This window comes from Adelges cooleyi, unplaced genomic scaffold, assembly GCF_023614345.1.
Source record: "Adelges cooleyi isolate 19-005CV unplaced genomic scaffold, UGA_ACOO_1.1 ACOO_flye_CR_arks_rails_tigmint_CR_PRNA_108, whole genome shotgun sequence".
Classification (NCBI taxonomy): domain Eukaryota; kingdom Metazoa; phylum Arthropoda; class Insecta; order Hemiptera; family Adelgidae; genus Adelges; species Adelges cooleyi.
The window spans coordinates 8,319,956-8,345,012 of record NW_026095761.1 but is presented as its reverse complement, the minus strand read 5'-3'; the positions used below and the strand labels follow the sequence as shown (position 1 = coordinate 8,345,012).

General features: G+C 27.0%; 1 protein-coding gene across 2 annotated transcripts; it reads left to right on the top strand.

Annotated features, from left to right (window-relative positions):
- Positions 1-69: 69 nt before the first annotated feature.
- LOC126845354 (torso-like protein) lies at positions 70-23,985 on the top strand. Of its 2 annotated transcripts, XM_050584017.1 has the most exons (5): positions 70-461; positions 19,484-19,718; positions 20,497-20,675; positions 21,901-22,133; positions 23,316-23,984. In XM_050584017.1, the coding sequence occupies exons 2-5, from the start codon at positions 19,492-19,494 to the stop codon at positions 23,709-23,711; spliced, it is 1,035 nt and encodes a 344-aa protein (XP_050439974.1). In that variant the 5' UTR covers positions 70-461; positions 19,484-19,491; the 3' UTR covers positions 23,712-23,984. The 2 variants fall into 2 exon arrangements, with proteins under 2 accessions (XP_050439974.1, XP_050439979.1); XM_050584022.1 differs by lacking the exon at positions 70-461 and having other exon boundaries at positions 19,486-19,718; positions 23,316-23,985.
- Positions 23,986-25,057: the final 1,072 nt, after the last annotated feature.

Below are 25,057 nucleotides of genomic sequence, written 5' to 3'. Positions count from 1 at the left end.
CTGCCGTTACCGCGTTATTGAAACATGTTTTTGGCCTATTAGCCTCAGCGCCACTCTTGTGCAGTCCAGTGACGGTGCAGCAACCAAGTCGACCACTTTTTGTGCGCGCCCGCAACGCTTTAACCGGACCGCACGATGTCCCACGCCGTTTTTGATAATAATTTTTGTTCTTATCTCTCAAAACGGTATTGAGTTTCACGTTGGTTGATTTGTTATAGTTTTATTTAAATATATAATTTAATATTAATAAAAAATATCGTTGATTATACATAAATATATTTATTATTTTCAATATTAATATTTTTTTTTTAAATTATTAACACTTTTTAAACATTTGGTTTGCATCGTTACAACGGACGCGGCGGTGGCCGTAAGTACGTGCCCGCGAAATTCGACGCATTTATTATAGTTTTATGGATTACTTTGAGTACCAGAAAATATCCGTACATGTTGTAGATTAGGTAAGTACCGGTTGATATACTAGGATTTAGAAGATGGTACAATTGCGAGTTTCGTTGTTGCGAATAATGTGTAATATTATTGTTATTACGCGAACGGTATTAATTGTAAGTCGCATTATCGATGTGCTATGTCATACATTTTTTTTTGTGTTCGTGAAAAAAATAGAGAAAATAATAATAGTACTCATATTATACCATGATTTCTGTTAGTTTACATTTGGTTACTTGCGCCTCTTTATACTCTTCTAGGCTAGAATATGTCATTCCCCCGGTCGGTTTCCCTCGGCATCACAATAATTATTATGATAAATAAACATTATTATTTGTATACATACAATGATAATAGTGCGAGCTAATGGGTAGTTAATAGCTAGTCAAATGCACGATAATTCAGTTATTCATTTGTATGCCGTTAGATGGGATGTGTTTGTATGAGCATTCATTTTTTAAAGTATTTTTTTTTGGTATTTTTTATCAACTTAAAATTTTTTGTTTTAACTATCACGTTGGTAACTGGGTACTGAGAATTTTTTTCGAATACAAATTAACCATTACTGCCGTCAGTATACATGCGCGAAACGGTAATGATCTCTCGTAGCCGGAGTATATAAAAATGTAAAACTAAAAATTGTCAGAATTATCATTTATCACATAATATAAACCATCATCTATCATAAGTTACTGAGCTATTAAAAATGTATTATCAATATCATCCATTTAAGTATTTAACAGGGATTGATAGTTAATCCTAAATTCAACGTCCGGCTGTTTTTTTAAATATAAAGACTAATAAAATAACCCATTCACTGTGTTTTATAATATATAGATAGGTACATTTAAAAACTATGAAATGTATTAAATCGTGTAGCTTTTAAGTAGTCAGCGGACCATAGTTCCATATAATAATATGGCCCAAACACGAATCAATGGCGGATGGCCACAATTTCCATGAACAATAATAATTAACATAAAAATATGATTAAGTATTGCTATAAAATTAAATTTTAGATATAATTTTTGTATAGTTATATTATAATAATATACTAAGGGTTTTCTATTTTGAGTCAGGGACGGCAGCACTTCTGCGTTGGCGTTGTTATTAAATTTCCATTAACACATTTAGGTACAAAATCTGAAGGGACACACGTTAAAGAGGTCATTTCGTTAGTTGACAATATTGCGATACGAATATTGAAGCTATGCTTCTTATTTCTATGTATTTAATGGCATACTGTATTATAAAATATTTTAGGTAGTGGCGCTTTAATTTTCATGACTAGTGTGTGTTAAATACAATATGTTTGAGATATGTCCTTATTTTTATAAATGGAACCGAAAAATGTGTATATTTTATGAAAGGGGTGTCGTATTACCTACATACCAAATCACTCGTGTTAGTTGTTATTAATGTACGTCCCGTGACATTACTTCCTTGTGAATTTCGATTGTTTTACTATTTTGTAGTTATCACTTATCACCAATTGTTTTCTTACGTTTTTCTTATCTAACATAAGTTAATTTTTGAGTACGTCGTACGAACCTGATTGCGAAGTGTTGAAATTGAAAACCATAATATCTCACGTATTGGTTGTTTTTTAATGGTTTACAATTAACTATTACGATTATTTAGACGTTTCATTTTATATTTTACTTGCCTTTATATTTGATTTTGTCCACCCTAAAGTAATTTTCTACCTTATCAAAATGATGTAAGGAACCTTTTACACATTTCTACAAGAGGGCAAAATGAAAATATTTTCAATGTATTTTGTGGACGGTGTTCATTAAAACTAAAAACACTAAAACTCTTCAATATCTTTATTTTTGAAAAAATATGTCACATGTACCCTTATGATTCTCACCGCTACAATATTAAACTTATAGCCAAAAAACATATTCAATTGATCAATAACTGGTATATATTTGCATAGATTTTATTAGAATAATATAATAGCTCTTCTTGTAATTTAGTTATTTTTCTAATTAAATTAATTAGTTAACTTTCCTTTCGATTAGCGGTAATTAATTAAGTATCAATATAAGGTTTATAAGGTTGTACTTAAATAGTCTAATTGAAAATATGTCGAGCATCAAAACATTAAACATTGCGCTTAATTGCAACTAATTAAACATTTTTTATTTCGTGTCGAATAAAATCAAATACAACATATGTGTAACATTTTAACACATTTTCTTACAGAAGAAAAATTAAATATTTTCATAATGTTACCAAAAAGTTTTTTAAGGTTAATGATTACCTATTTTATAATAACTTTTTTATCAATAATTTAATAACCTAGAAACATTCTGGAATATTCTAATAACTATCATTATTTAAATAATACTATAGTAACATTTTGTAAATAATATTTCTTTAGGAAATTGTATTTATAGCCAAAATGTTGTTATAAAATGTTAAAACAACTTTCTGATGATATTATAAAAACATTTTTTTTCTGCTAAAGATGTTGCGATTTTATTTATTAATATGCATAAAAATATACCGGTGCACACTATCTGAATAGCCTTCAGTGACCTTAATTTTTTATCGTAACATTTTGGATCAAAAAGTACCTACTATAATAACCTCAACATGCGTGCTACGGCTAGATTTTTTATAATTGTTTTTGTATATACGTGTGTAGGTACTATATTATAGGTAATGCCTCTGGCTAAGGAGATAACCTTGAAAACCGAAAGGCGTTGGTATAATAATATTGCCAATACGTATTTTGCAAATCGTCACCGAAAAACAAATAAAAGAATGGAATCTTAAAATAATAAAATTAAATAATATAACTTTTTCTAAGAAAATATAATTTTTCATCATTTCTGGTGTTTAATTTTTTTACATAACATCTGTATAATATGTTTTATAATCGTGACCTTAAATTGTTAATGATAATATTATTGTGCTATCCGCCGTCTGTAAAACGATCATCGGTGTGTACCTGTGTATAGATTTTACACATTCTCTTGTTTATTTACCGTATAATGGTGTAACTTAATATTATTATGTGTATCACGAATCATATGTGTACAACAGCTTACTTATTAGTTATTATCTATGATTTTTAAGCTCGTGTTCAAAAACATTACCATCAACCTCGAGTTGTTAATCAAGAGGGTAGTCTCATTTTGAAGAAAGAAAAAACGATCGTTGAGTAATTACTTCGTTGTAAATTAGGACGTGATCAATAAAAGTATTACATTATAATATACCTGTATTAGGTAATTTCAATACATGTCAAATTTCAACTTAAAACGTTATAAAAACTACTTATTAATACGTAGTGTAGCGCGGATTTAGAAATCCCGTTCTAAGTAATACCAGTTTGAATAACATTGATACACACGCTCAAGAGATGCAGACGTCTAATAATTTCAAAATCAATTAACCCAGCTGAATGTTTAAGTGAGAAATTTTTTTTAATTTGTTCGACTTATAACGCGAGATGTAAAACATTAAATTAAACCATAAACAAATCATTAGTTGATTAAACTATGCATTTTATCAATCGTAATTTCACTTTTCATTGGTACATCAATTTTTTTTGTAAAGATTTATACTAATATTAAGAAACCGCTGTATTTGCTAGTATTAGAGTTAACTGCACTCGTATTGTCTTATTTACGGTTACATACCGATCAGGAGACAATTTTTAAATACATTTAAATAGTTGTAAAACTAGACGTCTTATTCAATATACCTATAAAACTGCGGTAATCGTGTAATTTGTAAAACTACCACGTCTAGTTCATTGGGAATTGAAAAAAAAAATTAAAAGGAATATGTTTTAAACAAGGACGTTATCCGAATAAATTGAGGTTTTTTAACCGGTTTCAATAAAACCAATTGCGCGAATCTAGTTATTTCCGGTTCTCATAATCGGTTATAACTTATAAATAATCGCAGACTTCAAAATTGCATTTATTTAAAAAAATCGATTTATAGTTTATTTTCTGTTACTTTGATTTTGGTAACAATAATATTTAAACATTGCTTTTCTTACGTTTTACGTTACGTTTAGAAAAATCACGAAATGGTCATTTCAACCGGTCTTAGTTATACCTGTTTCCACTTCTGAACTTTCAGGCAGAGTTAAATAAAAAAAACAGTCATTGACTTAGTTTATATTCTTGTTATCGTAATCTTGGTGGGCATCGACTAAATATTACACCGGTGTGATAGGTTTTTTTTATTATATTAAATCTTATAAATTATTATTCATAATATAATTGACCCTAAGGCGGAAGGAAAAAGTAAAATATGCCTAATAAGCGCCAAGCGGTTCACAAAAAAAATGATGGCAATAATGACAAGCCTATAAGCTGTTTTACCTGTGTTTATTTATAAAAAATAGTACTATAGAGAGTCGCTTAGGATGAATGAACAAGAAAAATACTAACAAACGACATACGTTTCATATTTTTTATCATTTATGCGTATATTGTTTTTTATATTTATGTTTTTGTACACTTACCCATCTAAATACTTAACCTAGTAGCTAATTCCTAGGTAATCTATTTCATGCGAAACCCGGAAAAACGATCCCAATATGTTGATCGTTTTGTTGGCAGTGTGATTAGATAAAAGAAAAAAATACAGGTTGACATTTGATAATACAAAACATTTAACGGATTTAGTTCACTCAGACACGTGCCGAACACGCCGTATCTAATCAAAAGTATCACAGAATAGGTACGCATTATTATAATAATAATATATTATAGTATGTAATCCGATCTCGGAATACACCTATTTTGTTTACCTAAGCCTTTCCGTAGTAAAATGCTTATTTCTTTAATCAATATAATTAACAATGCAACTGCTGATAGTATGTAAAAAATAATAATACGAATAGCTATTACGATTAGATGATCCTAGAAAAGGATATGATAAAATTATGGAAACAATTGAAAACCAAATAAATCGTTTATATTAATATAATCGTCACTCGTCTAAGAATTACGTACAATGTAATGGCATACTGTTACCGATTTAATTTTTACTTGTGCTTTAAGTATATCTTTGTACGTGTTCCGGAACATTTAAAAAGGTGAAATTTTTCTTTGGAACGAACCTCAAAAGAAAGACATATTTATGTTTACAACCTCTTACTTATGAAACGCACACTAAGTACTTTAAGAATAACTTAGTAGGTAAAGCAACTAAACATCTGTCACCCTATTCATTATAATCGTTTTTGCAATACCTATCACTGATTTTGGTGTTCACAAAACGAATTGTGACTATAACAACAAATACAAGCAATAAAATCTAAAAATCATAGTTATATATCTATATAATTATCATAGTTGGACAAAATTTAATTAAATGATAATTAGCAACTAAGACAAATCGATAACCTTTTAATTTATAATACAACTATTCTAATTAAGTTATTTAAATAATTAAAATAAAATAAAATAAATGTTTTTTATAAGTTTATGATAACATGATTACCTAAGTTAAAATAGTAAAAAGTTAAAATTACAAATATCATTGTAATATATTAGAATAATAATGTTAGTGGTCTATTAGTAATATTATATTAAACATTTTAGGAAAAAAATTATTTGAGTAAAATTTATAATTAATGCATTATCCGATTTGTTATAGCTACTATTAATTTTTTTATTATACTTTGCCCAATTCTAATAACTATTCGAACTATTTACAATTATTTTATCATTTATTTATTTAAATAAATAAAAATATCCGAATAAAGCTAAACTATACTGTTTGTAATTGTTATTTAGAAGTAAACCGTGTCTTGTGAGTGGCTCTTAAAAAATTACCTGCTATTATATATTATACTTTATATCTACAACAATAGAATGGAAATGACTATTGTTTTTGTCGGTATTTAAATAAATTAAATTCATATATTAAGATATTATAATTTGATGATGTACACTTTATAATGGCATTTGTAAAATTAACGGGTACGGTATATAAGGTACGGGATACTGTAGTAGAAAATGTTATCATTGATCGTAATTTATTATTTTGTTATTGTTACAACTAATTAACTAAATAACAAATATTGGGACTGAAAACAACATTAACACGGTGTATACAGTATACTGAGGTATACCTACATGACATTGTAATTATTCTACAACATTGCTTTACATGGACGTGTCACCATTGAATCACATTACTATAGGTCCTCGACTAAAAGGTCAAATATCTCCATGGTTTCTTCATCGGCTTATATTATGTTTAACACACATGTTTTCATAGATAACATTATATTAAAATTTAATAATAAAATAACGCCCTCTTAACAATATTTTGTAGCCATGTTAAATGTGTTGATAACAATAATAATATTAAATAGTTTTATTCCAAACATTATTGACGTTACAATAGTACTTAATTGGAAAATAGTAGGGTGTGACTGAAAGCTAATAATTAGAAATTATAAGAAATCGAAATAGCTTTTATTCAATTGTGATTGGCATTAAACCCTATAATATATTAGGTTAGGACTTGGTGTTGTTTACAAGTAAGGGTAAACAATCGTATTATTTGATGTACAAAGTACTATAAATTTAATTAAGTTGATGATGTGTATTTTGTAGTTTTTTTTCGAATTCACACTTGTATTTTGCATTTCTTTGCTGACCGAAATTTGGATTTACATTCTTCTAACCACAGCGAATTTATCAACTACACCTATTTTATTTGTTTTTACAAACTCCAAAAAGATAATAGAAAAATGTTGGGATATTAATGAGAATATTTTGTAAATACTTAACTTTGTGTTGTGTTCACACTTTAGTGATCTTGCATTCGTATTATGAAGTCACATGAATAAATTTAGTTGGTTTTACATTAAACATGTATTATTTATGGACGAAAGAATAATAATTATTGTTGTGGTTGTTTCTTAACTTTTTTTTTTTAATATTCATCAGACCGACAGTAGAAAACAACCTTATTTGTGAGACGTGGGTAATATGTGACGATACGAACATTTGGCAATCATCATAACTGCAATTAATAATGTATGCTTTACCATTTTATATGTAGGTCAACGACGAATACGATTTTGGTTGTATGTCGAGAAATTGAAAATCAAAGAATCAATAATATTATAATAGTATAATAGTAGTGAGAAAATTATAAATATTTTCTTTTTAATATAACTCTTGAGTAAATATAGACGTTTAGTACGTCCGTGAGCCAATTAATATTCCGTAAAAAATAAGTTGTGCAGTCTCATAACACGGTAATTTCCACACATGTCACTTTTTCATGATCAAAGAAAAATTAAGAACCATTACAATAATAAGTGGCCAGCTTTTATTAATGGTATTATTTGTTTAGACCAAAACAATTGTATTCGTTTTACGTTTTTGATATTTTTTCTGTGTTAGTTCATATCTGTTAAAATCTACTACTCGTGTACGATATATCATGCGGTACCTATGATGCCTCGTACGGTTTAGTAATAATTTCGTGTTGATATTATCTACCTGCTCATTGTTGACCGCAATTACTGTGAACTGGTTACAACTTACAACTAAAAAAAAAAACAGTAACATTCGTGGTATTAAATAATAAATATTTTGTTGTCGATGTCAATACAATTATTTTAGTTTAAAAAATATATTAATATATACATTAGAATTTAGAAACAATATGTACTTATTTATTTTTATACATAAACTTTGATAGTAATAGTATAACGAATGCACTTTTATGATTTTTTTATATCAGGTTGCAGTGAAAAATTGTTCTATTATAATATAGTAGAGGAAGTTTCTGCATAATATACCAGAATTATTTATTTTTATTAAAAACATATTTATTTTTTTATTTATTTAAGTTTTGACGGGCTATGCACTTTTTTCATATGTGTACATATTTTTTATTTTAAATGTTGATTATTGAATTTCATTTACTGTATTAAAAAATGTACATTTTTTATTCCTTATACAATTATTATTACAATGTATATATATAATATTATTACAATGTAGTATTTGTTTAAAAAACGAAGATATTTAACACACCTAAAAATAAATATTTAGCTATGTAGAATTGTAAATTAACATTTTAATATCTACAGTCTTTCATAATATACTCCAACATTTTCATATATTCTTTTAACTTCCAAATTCCAAAGTAAACAATTTAAGACCAGTTCTAATTTAAAAAAAAATTATCTTGATGATCCATATTTTAAACAAGTTTCATACTTTCATTGATTTATTTACAGTATAGACAAACTTGTAAAAAAAACATAAACCGGTGTTTTAAACCTTTAGAAGCGATTTAGTGAGAAAACTAACATTACTGTTCAACTCTTGATTCAGATTTAGCTAATAACAATTCCTATAAAATCAATGTACTTATTTTTCTTATGTCGTAACCTTGTTGTGCAGTGTAACTGTACTTTATGCTAGTTTCATTTAAACCATATATTATTTGTAATTAAGGGGATATTGGGGAAGCTAAGCTCCCAGTATTAGCGTTATTCAATTGACCTAGTTCAAGTTTAAATTATAATGTTTACAAATGTGTTTATTTCTTACGGCCCCCATTAAACGTTACCTCATTTACACTTTAAAATTATCGTAGAGCTATAATAGTAAAAAAATATAACAAAATTGTATGCCTATTTAGTGTGTTGTAAAAACAGTGTTATCTATATCTATTAATTTTAACTATCCAGAATTGTATTTTTACTCTACGCATTTCTTTAACAGTCCTGTCGCTATTTTTACGTGCATTATGAAACACTTTTATGCAGTACGAAATCCCAAATGTGCAATACAAAATGAATAAAATTTGTTGTGTGCAGCGACAAAGTGCAAACTAGCATGAAAACTAAAAGGTCAATCTCCATTTTCTAAAAATGTTCATTTGACAAATATATAATATAATATTATCTTATTTTGTGTTTTAAATAGGATAACTTATAACATACTCAGAGTTGGACATTATTCGATTATTGCAATGTTAGTTTAATTTGATAATATTATTTGTAATTTAAAAAAATTACCATTCAAAGTAATAAAGTTAATTACTAATTTTTATTATACTTTAGATTTATAGACAAATTTCTTTGATCAACACAACAATCGATCAGAAATTTGATGACATTTCAATCGGTTCAAGTTTATTAATTCAAGCTCAAAATTCGAATTACGAATATTCCAGATTTTTGTAAGAGTAAAAACTTTAAAACTCATTTTAGGAAGTGTAAGGTATTATTAATACTGAATTATGTTACAATTTAGGCGATTTGGCGTGTAAACCAGACGATTCACGATAAGAGTAATTTGTAATTATACTCACGTGCTTACTTTGTTAATCGTACCGATAGCCTTGGCTGTACCTACTTAATTGTTGTATATACTATACATAGACGTACTACACTAATCTCTATGTTTTCTCTTTGTATAATATAAACATAATATTATATTATTATTATCAATATTAAAATAGAACCGCGAGTCTATTACGAAACCGCTACAATATCTTGGCTTACATATTATTATTATTATTATTATTATTTTCTTTGGGTCAATGTTTTATGTTTACAGTGGCGGTGTGTCTTATTGTGTGTTTTGTTTTCGAAGAACGTATTATGTATATTATTTGGCAATTGAAAATATAGAAAAGAAGATTTATTTCCGAGCATTCGTAGCAATACTGCAGCTGTAGTCGGGTTAAATATTTTTTTTTACTTTACTTTTTGTTTATTGCTATAATAAACCGTGTGTCATGGATCCAGGACCGAAAATCATCCGGCCGTATCATTGCTATTTAAGAGTAGCTATTGCGTCATCGCACATTACTGGTGGACGAAATGTCACTGTATAGATATTTAATTGTTTTTCTACCACAATTCCCAATGGTTTTCGGTTCGTATCAATGAACACGCTGAGGGGAAAAAAATCCTTCGGGTTATTAGTTCATTAGTTCCGCAACGCCCATGCGGCGCGTTGAAATATAATTATAGTACATTTTTGTTTGAAAATAATATAATAAATCATTTATTATACACCAGTGCACTGCCATCCTAAGCAAAAATTCCGTAACTCGAAAAACATTTTTTTTTTTTAAAAGCCGATTAAACCAAGTAAGAAACCTTTATACTTTGTTTATTCGGTTTTTTACAAAAAACATTTTTTTCCGAATTAAGACATTTTTGCTTATGAGGGCAGTGCTGATAACTACTGTTTTAGTGGAGGATGCATCCATGGTATGTCGTGAAATAACAAAAATAGACACAACGTTTTCTTTATAAATTCGGACCAAACAATTGGGTTATACAACGCAGCGTTTGTGATACTAAAACAACAAGGAATTAATCTAGAAATCTGGTGTACATTATTTATACTTAAAAGTTAATTTATTAAGGTAGAAAAGATTATAATATTATAACCAGATAACAAATTATAATTTAATATTTAAAATGGTGAGAACCAAAAAGGTTACTCGTACACAATTTTCGTAAAAAATTAATCTGGTGGGGCTGACTACAGGATAATGCGTTTAAGAAGCAAATGCAAATATTTTCATGGTTATAATGTGTGGTAAAATATGTAAAAAAAGGAATTCCAGAATGTAATTTGTTGAAATTTCAAAAAATATGTATTGATTTTTACCAGACATGAGAATCAGTAACTTTGAAAACGCTGTCATGTAACGCTTTTCAGTATTACTTATTTAATTTGAAATTTGATAAAAACTATTTACTCTTTGAATACGTTAATAGCTAAAGATTAATAAAATGTGAAATAAATTGATTAACTGAAATTATTTGATAATATTTGACCCAAATATTAATTTCATTATTGAGAAACTTATTCTAAAACCCTAATATGCAATTTTTTGATTGTAGAGAAAAAAACATTTTTTTTATTTATTTAGAAAAAAAAACAAAAGAATTATTACCAAACAAATTCTAAACAACTAGTCAATTTTACAGGTTTCTTTTTAATTTTAGGAGGAGGGAATGAGCATATGTTTAACCTCTGGACTATATCTGAATCTATCATAATTCGTTGGGTAAAAGTACAAGTTAAATTGGAAATATTTAGGATTAAAAGCAAAAAATACTTTTTGATACCTAGTTTTAGTTCTAAACACACTCCTTTAATTACAGCCAGTTTCTAAAAACTCTCAAATAGTTGTTCAAATACCATTTGCAATTTGTACGATTCTTGGCCAATATAAGTGCTGATTAAAATAAACTAATAAACTAGCACACTGCCTTATCATATAAACAAACAAAAAAAAAAAAAAAAAATTAATAGTTCACACTGCATAGCTAAAATTAATAATATAGGAGTACATCTGATGTTATTATTAACTACAGATAAGCGTTTCAATTGGCGTTCAATAGAAAATACGATACTAAATTTATAGACTATGGAAATAATTTGTTGAGCTAGATTAAACGCTTTATTGGTTTATCAAATTTTATTCGCCGTATTCTTTTTTAATACAATTTAAGTACGTTTTTATCTTTTTCCGTTCTGTACAAATAAAAAAAAATGCTGAATTCAAAAATGCTGCTACTATTTTCGTATAAAAACATTTTAGCTGTTTGCGTGGAATTTTTCATAAAACAGAGTATGAACAATCGCGAAGATAACATTAATTTAAAACTTAACGCGATAAGCATTAGGTACTTACGTGACTTAACGTATTTTATGGGTGCACTACAATCTTTTGAATGAGTAACAACGTTATCAAAAGTAGTAGCGTATTCTTAAGGTCAAACTTTTTTTGCACTCATTGTTCAAACAAAAATTGTCTGAATTTTAAGAAGTTGTATACAGGAAGATACTTCTTTGTTTAATCTTTTGAAACAATGTATCTTATGAAATTTGAATCATAATCGTCTGTTGTCCATCATAAACTAATATATTTTATTACTTACTAAATCGTTTGATTATATGGAAATTATAATAATTTATTAGGTAATTAAACCACCTTTTTTTTTTGTTAAATTATGTATAATATCATATTTTTACTGTAGAAATAACATTATAATGCTGGTTAGTATTTAATAAATTACAAACCAATGGTGTAATGTACAAACCTATTACCTAGGAAATAGTATAACTATTATTGTATAGACTTATGACTATAAGACTGGAAAATGAATGCTTCAAATTTGAAGTACAGCACAAAAAAATCTAAATTCAACGTTTTAATTGTTTTTAACATTTCCAATATGCATATATTGTATGTTTTTTTAATTGTATGAATCCTAAAGTACTAATAAAATAATGACAATAAACAAAAAAAACATTTTAAAAAAGATAGACATTTCTGAAGCGAATAATTATGTTTTTTTTATTACGTATTAAAAGTATTATTTGTTATGAGAGCTCTCTTACAATTCCTATTTATTAGTTGAAAAAAACATGCAATTTTTATCAAGGTTCGTAAACATTTGTTTAATTGTATAAGAACATAAGAGGCAATTTTTCTTTAATAGCTATTTAAAAACTGTGGTTATTTAAGTCTTTACCCCTCGTACATACAAGACTGACAATGAGCTATATTATAAGCACTTAAAGTTGCATATTATATTTAAATAGAAGTACATTACATACCTACCGTCCCAACATTATTTGTATTATCATAACTTATTATACAATACGGAACATGCCCAGTTAATTAATCTTTATACTTAGTTAAAATTAAAAATATATATATAATATACATATTACGTTTTTAAATATTGTTTAATGACTTTTAAGATGTTTTAATAAATATAAATGAATAAAAGAAGGTTAGTACCTACTTTTTTACAATATTTATGTTGGCTATAAATCAGCGTTTTTTAGACATCTTAAAATAGATTTTAAAAAACAGCTTTTACTTTTAGACGATTAAATACTATTTGTTATGTAAGAAATGTATAATTATCATGTGTTATTTATTATGTAAAACAAAAGTATTTAGGAAATCATTTTTTTTTTATTTACAAATAAATAAATAATGTTAAGTATTTACCCTTTTAAGTTAACTGTACAATATATAAAAAACTTTAAGCAACTTATGGTTATATTCATAGTAAAGGAATTAATATTTAAACCCTTAACCATAAAAATAATACACTTAAGCCCTGAAGAGGACATTGTTGCCGAAATACGTATACGCATAGAGTGTATTATTTTTATGGCGAAGGGTTAAAATATTAATTTTTTTACTATAACTGTACAATATTTATTTATCCTTTTTGGATTTAAAAAAATGTTAAAAATTTATTATCTATATGGTAGATTTTTTTATTAAAAATGATGTAAAAATTAAAACAATTATCTCAAGCTAGCTGATTTTAATAATATTGTTTTAAATTGTAATATTATAAAATTACTTAACCTACTCAACATCGAGCATACTTAAGTAAGTTAACCGCGTGAATTTAAACGTACTTTTTTTAAAACTTTTGATAAATAGAAGTAGGTAGGCTACCCATTTAATAATGTGGTCAGCTGACCCATAAAAAATCATTCCGTTATATGTTGGAACTAGTTTAGATTTATAATATTCTCGAAATCGACCGGTTAACGATGCAAGTTCGTACATTTTTTTTTTCCTCTAGTATAAATATACTTAATATTACCTTGAGTTTTTTTCGATTGCCTAATAGTAATAATACACCGTTTGTATAATATAGTAATAGTAGACAGTTGTAATAGTGGTAATAATTTTATAGCTTAGATGTACCGCTCAAAATGTACTAATCATGATACATATTAGGAAAGGCTATAACAAACATTTTTTGATTAGCGCCTCTAAAATACGGCATACGTACTTAGCTGATATTTTAAAAGGTCAAACGTTAAAAAGTCGTTTCTACCACACCTAGAATCGAAATACCTGGTCAAAAAAACTCAGACAGGCTTTACAAGTTATAACTTTACAATAAATGTTCATTGTAATATGTATGTATGTATACTATATATGTATATATATAACATATTTCTTACCACATTTTCAAAAATAAATTTTTTTAGTTGATTTGATTAATATTGAAACAACAAAAATAGCTGTAAAAATTATTGTTAAGGTATTTTCTGTTTAATGACTTAGAAATCTTCAAAACACAAAATTGCATGTTGTATGAACCATTTTCTGTTTTGATCCTTTCTCAGTAACTTAGGATTATTTGCCAAAAATTAGGTTATAAGCATACGATAATTCGAAAAATTATTTATGCAATTTGTAATATGTTTAAATAAATTTATATGTCTGGAAAAAACTCTAGCAACTTATAAAAAATTATATACTCTCCGCGTATAAGACGTATTACTGCAATAATGTTGTCATCTTCAGCGCTAACGACCGACGAGTCTCATACGTCGTATTTATATGTCGTTTTAAATATTATTTTTTTATGTGACTGTTCAAAAAAACCTGTTAATTGAAATATTTTTTAAAATAAATATTTATTTTATTTTCTAATTTTTTTAAGCTTTGATTTAACTAACTAAAAATTAAAATATACATATGATTTCAATTTTTTTGTTTTAAAAATTTGTTTAAGTACAAATTTATTAGAAATTGTAATTATGATTGTTATTATTTGAGTTTTATTTTAAATGTATTTTTATGTATAAAAATTATTTGAATTTTTATTAAAATAGTACCAAGGTTGTATATGAATGTTAAAATTGAAATATTGTCGTTTCAAATTTTTGTAGTGGATTTAAGAGTTAACTAATAATTAATTAATGTGAGACTTAATAAGGTGTATTTTAAAAATTTAATAAAAGTTAAAACTATAAGAATTAATTACTGTGAAATTTTGGAGTTACATAAGAGGTCAGGGTGTTTATCGTTGTCGGTCAATAAAATAGTTAAATGTGATTAAATAACTTATACCTACATGAAAAACGTTTATATACGAGTATTTGGAGCGTTAAACGACATTTACATAATATTATAATATAATAAAATAAATAAATTTGTTATTATATTTGAATAAATGAATTGTTAAATTATAATTTATAACTAGCACTTATGGCATAATAATAATATGTCTGCTAACCGAATTTCAAGGCTGTACCCTGAAAACTACATTTAAATTTATATTTATTTTTAACAATTTTGGAAAACTATGTTTTCGGAAATCTCGTCAAATATACAAAAAAACATCTGTAGTACTTTTAGGTTTAGATTTTTCTCAGCGCTTTGACAAGATAATGAGAGATAGTCGCTTTAGAGAGTGCTGCAAATTTCATGATATAAATTATATCGTCATTAAGCGCTGTCACAATTAATAATCCGTTCTGATAACAAGTTTACATTATATTTTATAAATAGTACTGGCTACTGAATGCATGATTAGTAGTTTCCTGTATTATTTATTTGCGATTCGTTCACGTTGTAATTATATGTATTAGAATATATTAAATATATGTAATAGTAGCTATTTTTTTTATATAAATCGACTTTGAAATACTAGAAAGTTGAATAATGTCATTTGGAAATTATAATTTAATATTTTCCAGATATTAAATATTTTTATTTGGGCTTTTTACGTTTTGCATCAAAACTAAGAATACACAGGTGGTATTAGGAATAGGTACTATTCCTATTTGAAAAAGGAAATTTTATTTGCGGAACTATGGATTGTTGTCACTTTTTATTAACGAGGATTTTTATATAATTTTATTATATTGGAACGACAATTCCACGTTTTATACAATTGTTATGAAATGCGCTAATAGAAATATTAACAAACTCCATAAATTGTTAAAAACCCAATGTTTACTTATAATTATTTTTATTAAAATGTAATAATTGAAAAAAATAATATTACTTTGTATACCATAAAATAAATCAATGTAATAGTCGTTATGGCAGGAATGAACGAATTTCAAATTAAAAAAATATAGCAGAGAGATAACTCCTTTTTTGATTTTATTACATTATGATTACACGTAAATGTCTATTGGCTGTTTTATTTTGTATAGTTTAGAAAGTTAGTTTGATAAGTACACGTATTTACAAAGTATTTTTTAAATCATAGTTATAATTGAGAAATGTAAAACAACTTGAAAAACTTGTAAAGAAAACCCAGAGTAATAATATAAATTATATGTGTATATGTATGTAGAAGAAAATATATTTCTTAGACATTGCTGATTTTCTCCAGTGTTATCTAATTGTAAGATTAGATGTGTCGTTATATTTTTAAAATATACATTTTTTGGCGTTTTGTTTTTTTTTTATAATTTGTTTTAACGGTGCAAGAATAAATTATAAAAAAAATAATACGGGAATTGAAACTATTTTACTTTGAATTACTTTAAACATGTTTTTCGTTAACCGTAATAATTTTTAGTTAATATACATATATATTATATATGTAGGTAATTGTATCTTTAAAATATCATCTGTCGGTTATAAATTACTTATACCTAGTGATAAAACTTATTTTAGTATTTTAAAATTGCATATATTTATAATTAAACATATTTTCCTAAAATATGTAAAACTAAATTCAGCGACAATTGTGTACTTGTAAATAAATACTATGTGAAAGTACATACTTGGTAATCAAATATAAGAAGTGGGTCCTCTTTTCTTACACTTTATGGGCAATCTGGTTAGACTTCATCATTCATTTTACTTAAAATAGCCCATTAATTTGTATAACATACATACGAAACCGGTAAGTATTTAATGATTCATTCTTGAAATTAGATATTCTAATATTTTTAATCGTTTTTATAAAGCGAAATTGAAATAAACTTCACTGTTGTATAATTCATATAAGCGGCAATTTTAATTTTCTACAGGCTAAAACAATATCAGTTAGTAACCTGTAACTACTCTATGTGGAAAATTATATAGTTGAACAGTGTGAGTTTTTTTTTCAAACCATTGAAAAATAATAAAGTTAGTAATTTCACTACCATATCGCCTTAACCACTGTATGTACAAGTCAACGATTTTCACTACAAAAAAAAGCGCATCTTTTATAACACTGTACTATACGGAATTGTAGTAGTGACAAATATTTTTATAATCAGTTTACCATGACATTATTATGGTGATATATTATTATTATTGTAATATGTACGTGACACCTTCGCTGGCCTCCGTTCATAATAGTAAATAAGACTATTAATATTTAATAACCGTGTCATGTCGTGCGTTCAATCACAAAATCATCGGTTATGGATATCAAACAAATAATTAATAATAGTACTAAATCAGTTGTAAAAAAAATAAAATATAGTAGAAATAATAAAAAGTTGACCATCACTAGTTGGTTTGAAGGTGATAAGCGATGTTTTCATTCTGAATAATTCGCGTTTTTTTAACGAAATTTACAGTTTGTTTTTACAAAAATTGTAGAAAATTTGAAAAATCAAAAATGTATAATGTGAAGATCTTTTTTTGTTAAAACTGATATGATTTAAATGAAAATAATAATTTATTAAGAGGGCGTCGCACCGATGATTTTCAGTGGTAAAAACATGTTTAAGCAGACTGAAAATAACTCGCTTAATTTTGGTTGTAGAGTAAAAGTACCTATTATAAAATTAAAAGAAAACAATATTCCGGAGGGCAAGACGGTGCGTTTTTTTTAAAAAATTAATTTTTTGGAAAGTTACAGTCATTTAAAAATGTTAAAATAGTCGTTATTTCTAAACTATGTATTGAGAGTTATACCTAGAATAATGAAATAAACGCACCGTCTTGCCCTCCGGAATATTGTTGTCTTTTAATTTTATAATGGGTACTTTTACTCTAAAACTAAAATTAAGCGAGTTATTTTCAGTCTGCTTAAACAAGTTGAGATGAAAAAACATTTTTAAATCGCTTTCAAGGATGCTGTGATAGTCCAAAAAATAAATTAACTACCAAAATAGAGTCCTAGTCATTGAACTAATAATTACACATCACAGTTTAACCTAGTAAATCAGAAACACATTTAAGATTTCTAGAAACTAAATTAACTCGGAAGTATTATTCATGAATTATCTAAAAATACCATTGAAATTATGAGAAAAAAATCTACTGGAAATAAAAAAATATTTTAAGTAAATTTGCTTAAGTTGCATGCGGTCTGTTATTAAGGAGTTTTGTATAGGCAATATTTAAGAAAAAATAAATTTTAATCATTTTGAACCATATTAAATTATTTACCGGTTAATTTGTATACGCTTCAAGATATTACTCGTATTTTTAATTTAAATAATTTTTTCTATGAGTAAAAGCCATTTTGGTTTATTTTAGACCAAAAGCCAAACAAATTTTCGACTATATAGGATGTTCCAATTTAAATTCTATTAAGAGATTCGAGTTCTTAGCCTAACTTTACTATGTTATGTAGGAAGCCAATTTTCATTTAAAAATGTCAGCTTCTTGTAAGTAAATAAATGAAATATACAATTTTTTCTATTAAAAAAGCACCAAATCAAAAATCTGTTTACTAGATTACCTATTAGAGTTGCCAAAGAACTCGTATGTCTTTGCAAAATTAAAATCGGACCATCCTAAGTAGTCGAAATATTTTCTGGCTTTTTGGTTTAAAAACAAAACAGACCGCATCCAATCTTCATAAGTATTTATGAATTTTGGAATTGTTATTAGCTTGTTTTTCGGTTAATTTGACTACTAAATGAGAAAATATTTATTTTCAATAAATAAATAATCAAGCTGCAGGCTAATCCTCGTGACACACAGCCGTCTGTACGTACAATTATTTCTTAGTATAGTCTTAATTTTTATTACCTACGGAAAATACTTGAGATTATTCCATTTTTAGACTTGGTGGGTACAGATTACACGTAAATACATGTATGTATCATTATATTGTGTATGAGTCGAACAATAATTGATCCGTTCGTGTCAAAAGCCAAAAGGATCGAATTTACTAGGTTTTATTTAATTATTTTTTTTAACAAAAAACGTGACGCGCAATAGTTAGGTACGGAGAATGTGCAGCAATTAAACATTATAAGTAATAATAATTAATAAATATATATTGTTTTTGTTTGTCGTGTTTCCATTATAGGTTGAGCAATGGGCCTCGATGGGGCCAAGGCAGTGGTCGTGTTATTACTGTACGCGTTTAGACTTCAACACAAGGCGAACGCCGACATTCGAGTGGGCAACGCCATTAACGTCTTCAACCGTTATGGATACTTCAGTATAAGTATGAGGGTTGTCCCCAGGAACGACACGGACCATTCGTGGATATTCAGAGAACCTACAGTCGACGTTTTCACGAATTTGGCGGGAAAACAAAGGCAAGAGACGCTTTCTACTTATTTTTTTGTAAATCAGACGGCATTTATCAGTAGGAAACCAGTCATCAAAATTATGAAAAATTAGTTAAAACCCGTTTTAAATATATATTTTAAAGAATATATTTTAGAGTAAAAAATATGCGAAATAAAATGAAGTTTGTGATAAAAAAGAAACGAAATTTATTTGAAGATTTACAATAACGGTTTAAATTTTACTTTAATTTACTCGAATCAAGTTGAATGAATACTAATTCCCTTCTGACAAATTTGTCGTACATTCACTAAAAGAAATATAAAACAATCTTGTTTTTTTAACATTTTGAAGTTAAGTTATGTACTTTGAAACAATATAAACTTGACACTCAGCAGAAATATTTAGATATAAGATTAAATTTAACTTTAAAATGTTTTTAAATTAATAAATTATTCCTTACGATTTATGAACAATAAAAATATTAGAAAGAAAAGCATAATGGTGTTTTGCATTCGTCATATTTATAAAAAAAAATATATTAATAATGTATAACTTTTTTTAACGTTGTTCTTTGTTAACGTTGTACAAAATCAATAGGAAACGGGTTATTATTAATTATTATTGTTATTAATTCTATTATGATAAATAGCGGTTAATTTACGTAACGTGAAATTACCGTCATAATTAATTATCGACCCTGTTGAGAGTGTAAACAATATACACATAAATATACCGATTTAGTTTTTGTTCGCCTGCGCGCCTTGTTAATAATATACTGACTTGATGGTTTTATTTTATACACAGCCTGAAGAGAAGCATCGGCGGAGGTCAAGTTTTCCAAGGGGACTTTCACATGGAATTTTGTGACAATGTCAAACAGCTGATGCAAGCTTATTTTCGAGACTTTTCGGTAGAAAGGTTGGATAAGCCGTGGTTGGCGTTTACCGGAAGCTGGACGAAATCTACTTTGGCCAGAAATTTAGGTTGGTATATAATAGTATTATAAACGTTTATGAATCGCTAATGTTTTCCTAAAAATTGCTCCAAAATGTTGTACAAGCGGTAAGTGTGGTTTACCAAATAATTATGCGAATAATTGTTTGTTATTTAGTTATAAATTGCCCAGGTTTCATGTATATTAACTATACTTAAAGTTTAACCGATGAGAACCAAAAGGGTACAAGTTATATAATTTGTCTTAAACGACTTTTTAATAATACAATATAATATGTCAATGATACCTTTTTCTGCGATTGTTTTGTAATACTATTCATAATTTTTTAATGGGCGTGCAGTGCGCCGTGTAGTAAAACTTTGGAGCCTATTTTCTCAGAACACCGTTTTTGATTGAAAGCCCTTATTGCACCGGCCTCCTCAATTCTTTGCTAAAAAAATGAAAATTAACAACATGCCCAAAATACTTGGCGTTTTCGTTTGTTTGTATAATACATTTTACGTCAGTGTTTTATAATTTTATGATATACTGGCATATGAATCGTTAATATCTATCTAATAATATCTATCGTTAAGATCTATAATATCGTTATATAGGGTATTCCTAAAAGCAGCCACATTTTGAAAATTCTACGACTTTTTTAATATTCGTACCAAAAAAAAAAAAATAATAACACCATTGTGTTCAGGAGGTCCTGAGGTTTTTGTGTGGAACATAACATCGGGCATATGACCGCCCCTGCTCGCCCTACAGGCAATAAGAATAGTAAGAATATATTTCAGAACCTATAGAAATTCTGAAACATCATGTTCTAATTTTTATCGTTACGATTTTTTGTAATTCGGTCGATAGCATTTTGATGTAATTATTAACCTAATAAAAATAAGACATACGAGTATATATACAATATTAATTGTCACTTATAAACATTTGTAATTTTTATACTATTTAAATACGTGATTTATGTATAGGCATTGGCAAAAAAACGGATATTAAATTTAAAATTGACTCGGGTACTTTTGCATATTTGGTCGTATTAATTTTCGAACATTATTTTTTTTACTCTGGACATTTTCACCTAGACTCCTAAGATGTATTTATATATATATATCATATATCTATATGGTGTAGGTATGCCGTATGTACTTGAAAATACCAATTGGGTGATGGTCGAAAAGTTATATTTATTGTTACTTTTTTTAATCATCACTAAAAGTACATGACGCGTAAAACGTTTTTTTTTTTTTTTGCAGGTTTAGAAATGTCTTACGTAACAGGCGATTATTGTTATGTGCTCGTCAGGGTGGCTAGGCACAGGGAGATAGCTAATCTGGCGACGGACATGGACAACAGTGACCTTCACGAACCGGTGGCCAAACAAGCGGCCTCGGTTAATGTCGGCGATAGTGTGTCGGTCATCGAATTCGTCAAAAGTTTTGGATCTCATTATGTGACGTCATACATCACCGGCAATTCTCTTTATCAGGTACCTAATTATAATATTATGTATGCCTCGTGTCAAAAAAACACAACACATTTAAAATGACTAAATAATATATTTCTTTTTCAAAAAAATCTATACACCGCATAATATTTTTTATTACCCATTTTCTACGACGTTGTGTCGACAAAGTCGTCGAAAACACGCACAACAATAATCATCGTGTATTTTATTTATATTTGTTTTTAGTTATTACCCGTACAATTCCTAAAAAACAGAAACGCATTAAACAGTGTTTCAGTGTATATATACCTTTGGTTGACGACCTTGTTCAAAAAACATCATAGAGCGCGAACAAGTACAACGAAAACCGTTTTAGAGGCACGGCATAGGCGGATTTTCGCAGAATCTCAATAGCTATTATAATATTGTTAATATCGTTAAAATATATTTCAATTGTTTTATTTTTATCGCAAAACTCAGCAATTTTTATTAAAATTTAAACGTGTTTTTTTCCTTATTTATGGTTACATTTTAATTAGTATTAACTGATTAACGACCTGAATCACTTAAAAACAATTTTAGAAAGTTTGAAACTAGATGTTTTGGACAAAAGTACTACCATCGAAAACGCTAAAGTTATTTAAAAAAAAACGTAATTTATTGAAAAAAGACGATTTTTTTAAAGAAACTCTTGCCTTTTAACATTTTTGAAAGAAACAATAAAAGAAAGAAATCGTAATTAATTTAATTGATTTAACATTTATTGTCTATTGAAGGGTGTTCATGTTTGAAACTACAAATCAGTAATATTGGTTATGAATAACTGAAAAAATTGGAAGAATTCGTTATGCGTGTAACATAAAAAATGTATGTATTTATTTATATACAACAAAAAAGACCCGTCGTATACGATTTAAAGAAATTTTCAATTGTGTTTTTTTATATATTAGCTAAAGTACTTTATAAAATCGTAAAATTTTAAGTTAAGTTCTATCCTCACAGTGCCCCTCCTAGAAAACAATTCTAAATTCAACCCTGTTAAGGCAGGCAAACAAATGCGTTAAATACACTTAAATATTATGCATTAGATGACATGTACAGTGTATGTTATTATTTTTTTAACTTGCCAAGAAGTTAGAGGGAGCAGTTGTCTCCCCCTGCCCCTCCCTGTAGGAAACCTTGCAATGAATCTAAAATAACCGCCCATTTTGTTTTATGTTTAAGGTTTACGTGTATAACGCAAATACTTACAAGGTAATCAAAGAACGGCTGAAATCAAAAGGAGTGTCTCAGATCTCTAACCAAGAATTGACAGGTTACTTCTCGCCGTGGTACGCAGAGCACGTGGGAAAAATTCAGTCAGCTAGCGGCAACGAAACCGTGGAAAATTGGGCTTTACACAGGCTTAGGGTGAAGTTCTATTTTTTTACGTACGCTTCCTTGTTGAAGTTGCACGGAGACCCGAAGCTACTGAGTGAGCTAAACGGCATGCTGGGCAACGAAGCGCTGTTAAAACTTGGACTCAAAACTTTGGCACCAGCGTTCAAAGACGATCAAAAGCGAGCGTGGTTCCACGAAGTCATGGACAATAATTTAAAACTCTGGGAAGTCAATATGTAATAGTGATTTTTTTTATATAGAAATATAATATATGTTTATTATTATAGTAGATTTGATAAACTAGTATTTTTGTTAGCGAGGTAACACTCGCATACCCCTCAAATACCAAATTATTCAGTGTAAGTATCTTAATATTGCAATAATTTATAATTTTTTAATATTGTGTTATCATGTTGAACAACGAGTTTGTATTATAAATAATTTAGTCACTATAATATTATTTTTTTTTAATAAAACTTTATTTAAGCAAACAAAACATTTTATTTTTATTGTCAATGTTACATTATTATTATTATTATTGTCTTATACATAAACACTCACAATTTAAAATCACAAAAAAATTAACACAAAGACTAGATATTAAAAAGACTATACGAGACTATAAAAAATGAACTAACAATTAATGAATACAAATTGTTGCAGTAATATATTTACTCGATATATATGAGGCTTATAAACTTAAGGTACGAATATTTTCTTATTTAAATACAAATAGAAATAATTATTTATTTAAATATTAAATTATTTTAAATAAAAAGTTATTAGAAACAGGCAAATAAAAAATGAATTTTAATCAAATACTATTTTGTTTTTAATAAGTAATTATTTAAAATAATTTATTTTTTGTAAATCATTGTTCGTTATTTAATGAAAAATTGTCTTGGTCTTAATGGTACAACTTCTATTTAAGTAAATGGTAATTAAAAATTAGAGTACAAGTACTAGACTAAGATTGAAATATAGTATTAATCATATCTAACATTATTGTCGTGATATTAAATTATAAATTCAAAAATTACTTATTAACAAATAGCATACATGTAAAATCAATAGTAAATATATGTATAATTTATTAAACATATATAAGTATAGAAAATAATGAATACATCATATTCAATAACCAATAAAAGAAATACAAATGGCAAACCAGTACTATAATATTAACTATATTGTCTTTCTGTTTCACTCTTCTTAAATAATAGTCATCATTATTACTAAATTATCAATATAATATTTGGCTACTCTAAAAATTTTAAAATAAATATTGTCACGTTATTGAATTACTTTATAAAAAAAAAAAAATATGATTACAATGTATTAAAAATCAAACCTGGTATTTTTTATTTTAATATAACAAACAATACCTTCTCATGCATCAAAGCTAATAATTTAAAATTAATGAGATATTAATTAAATTTACAGTATTTTTAATATATTTTTTAAAACATTTTAAATAACATGATTCTAAATAATTGATTTGATACAAATATGTTTGATTTTATTATTTAAATTTTGATTAAACAAAAAGTTATTTATTTAAAACCTAAATATTGTTTAAATAATTT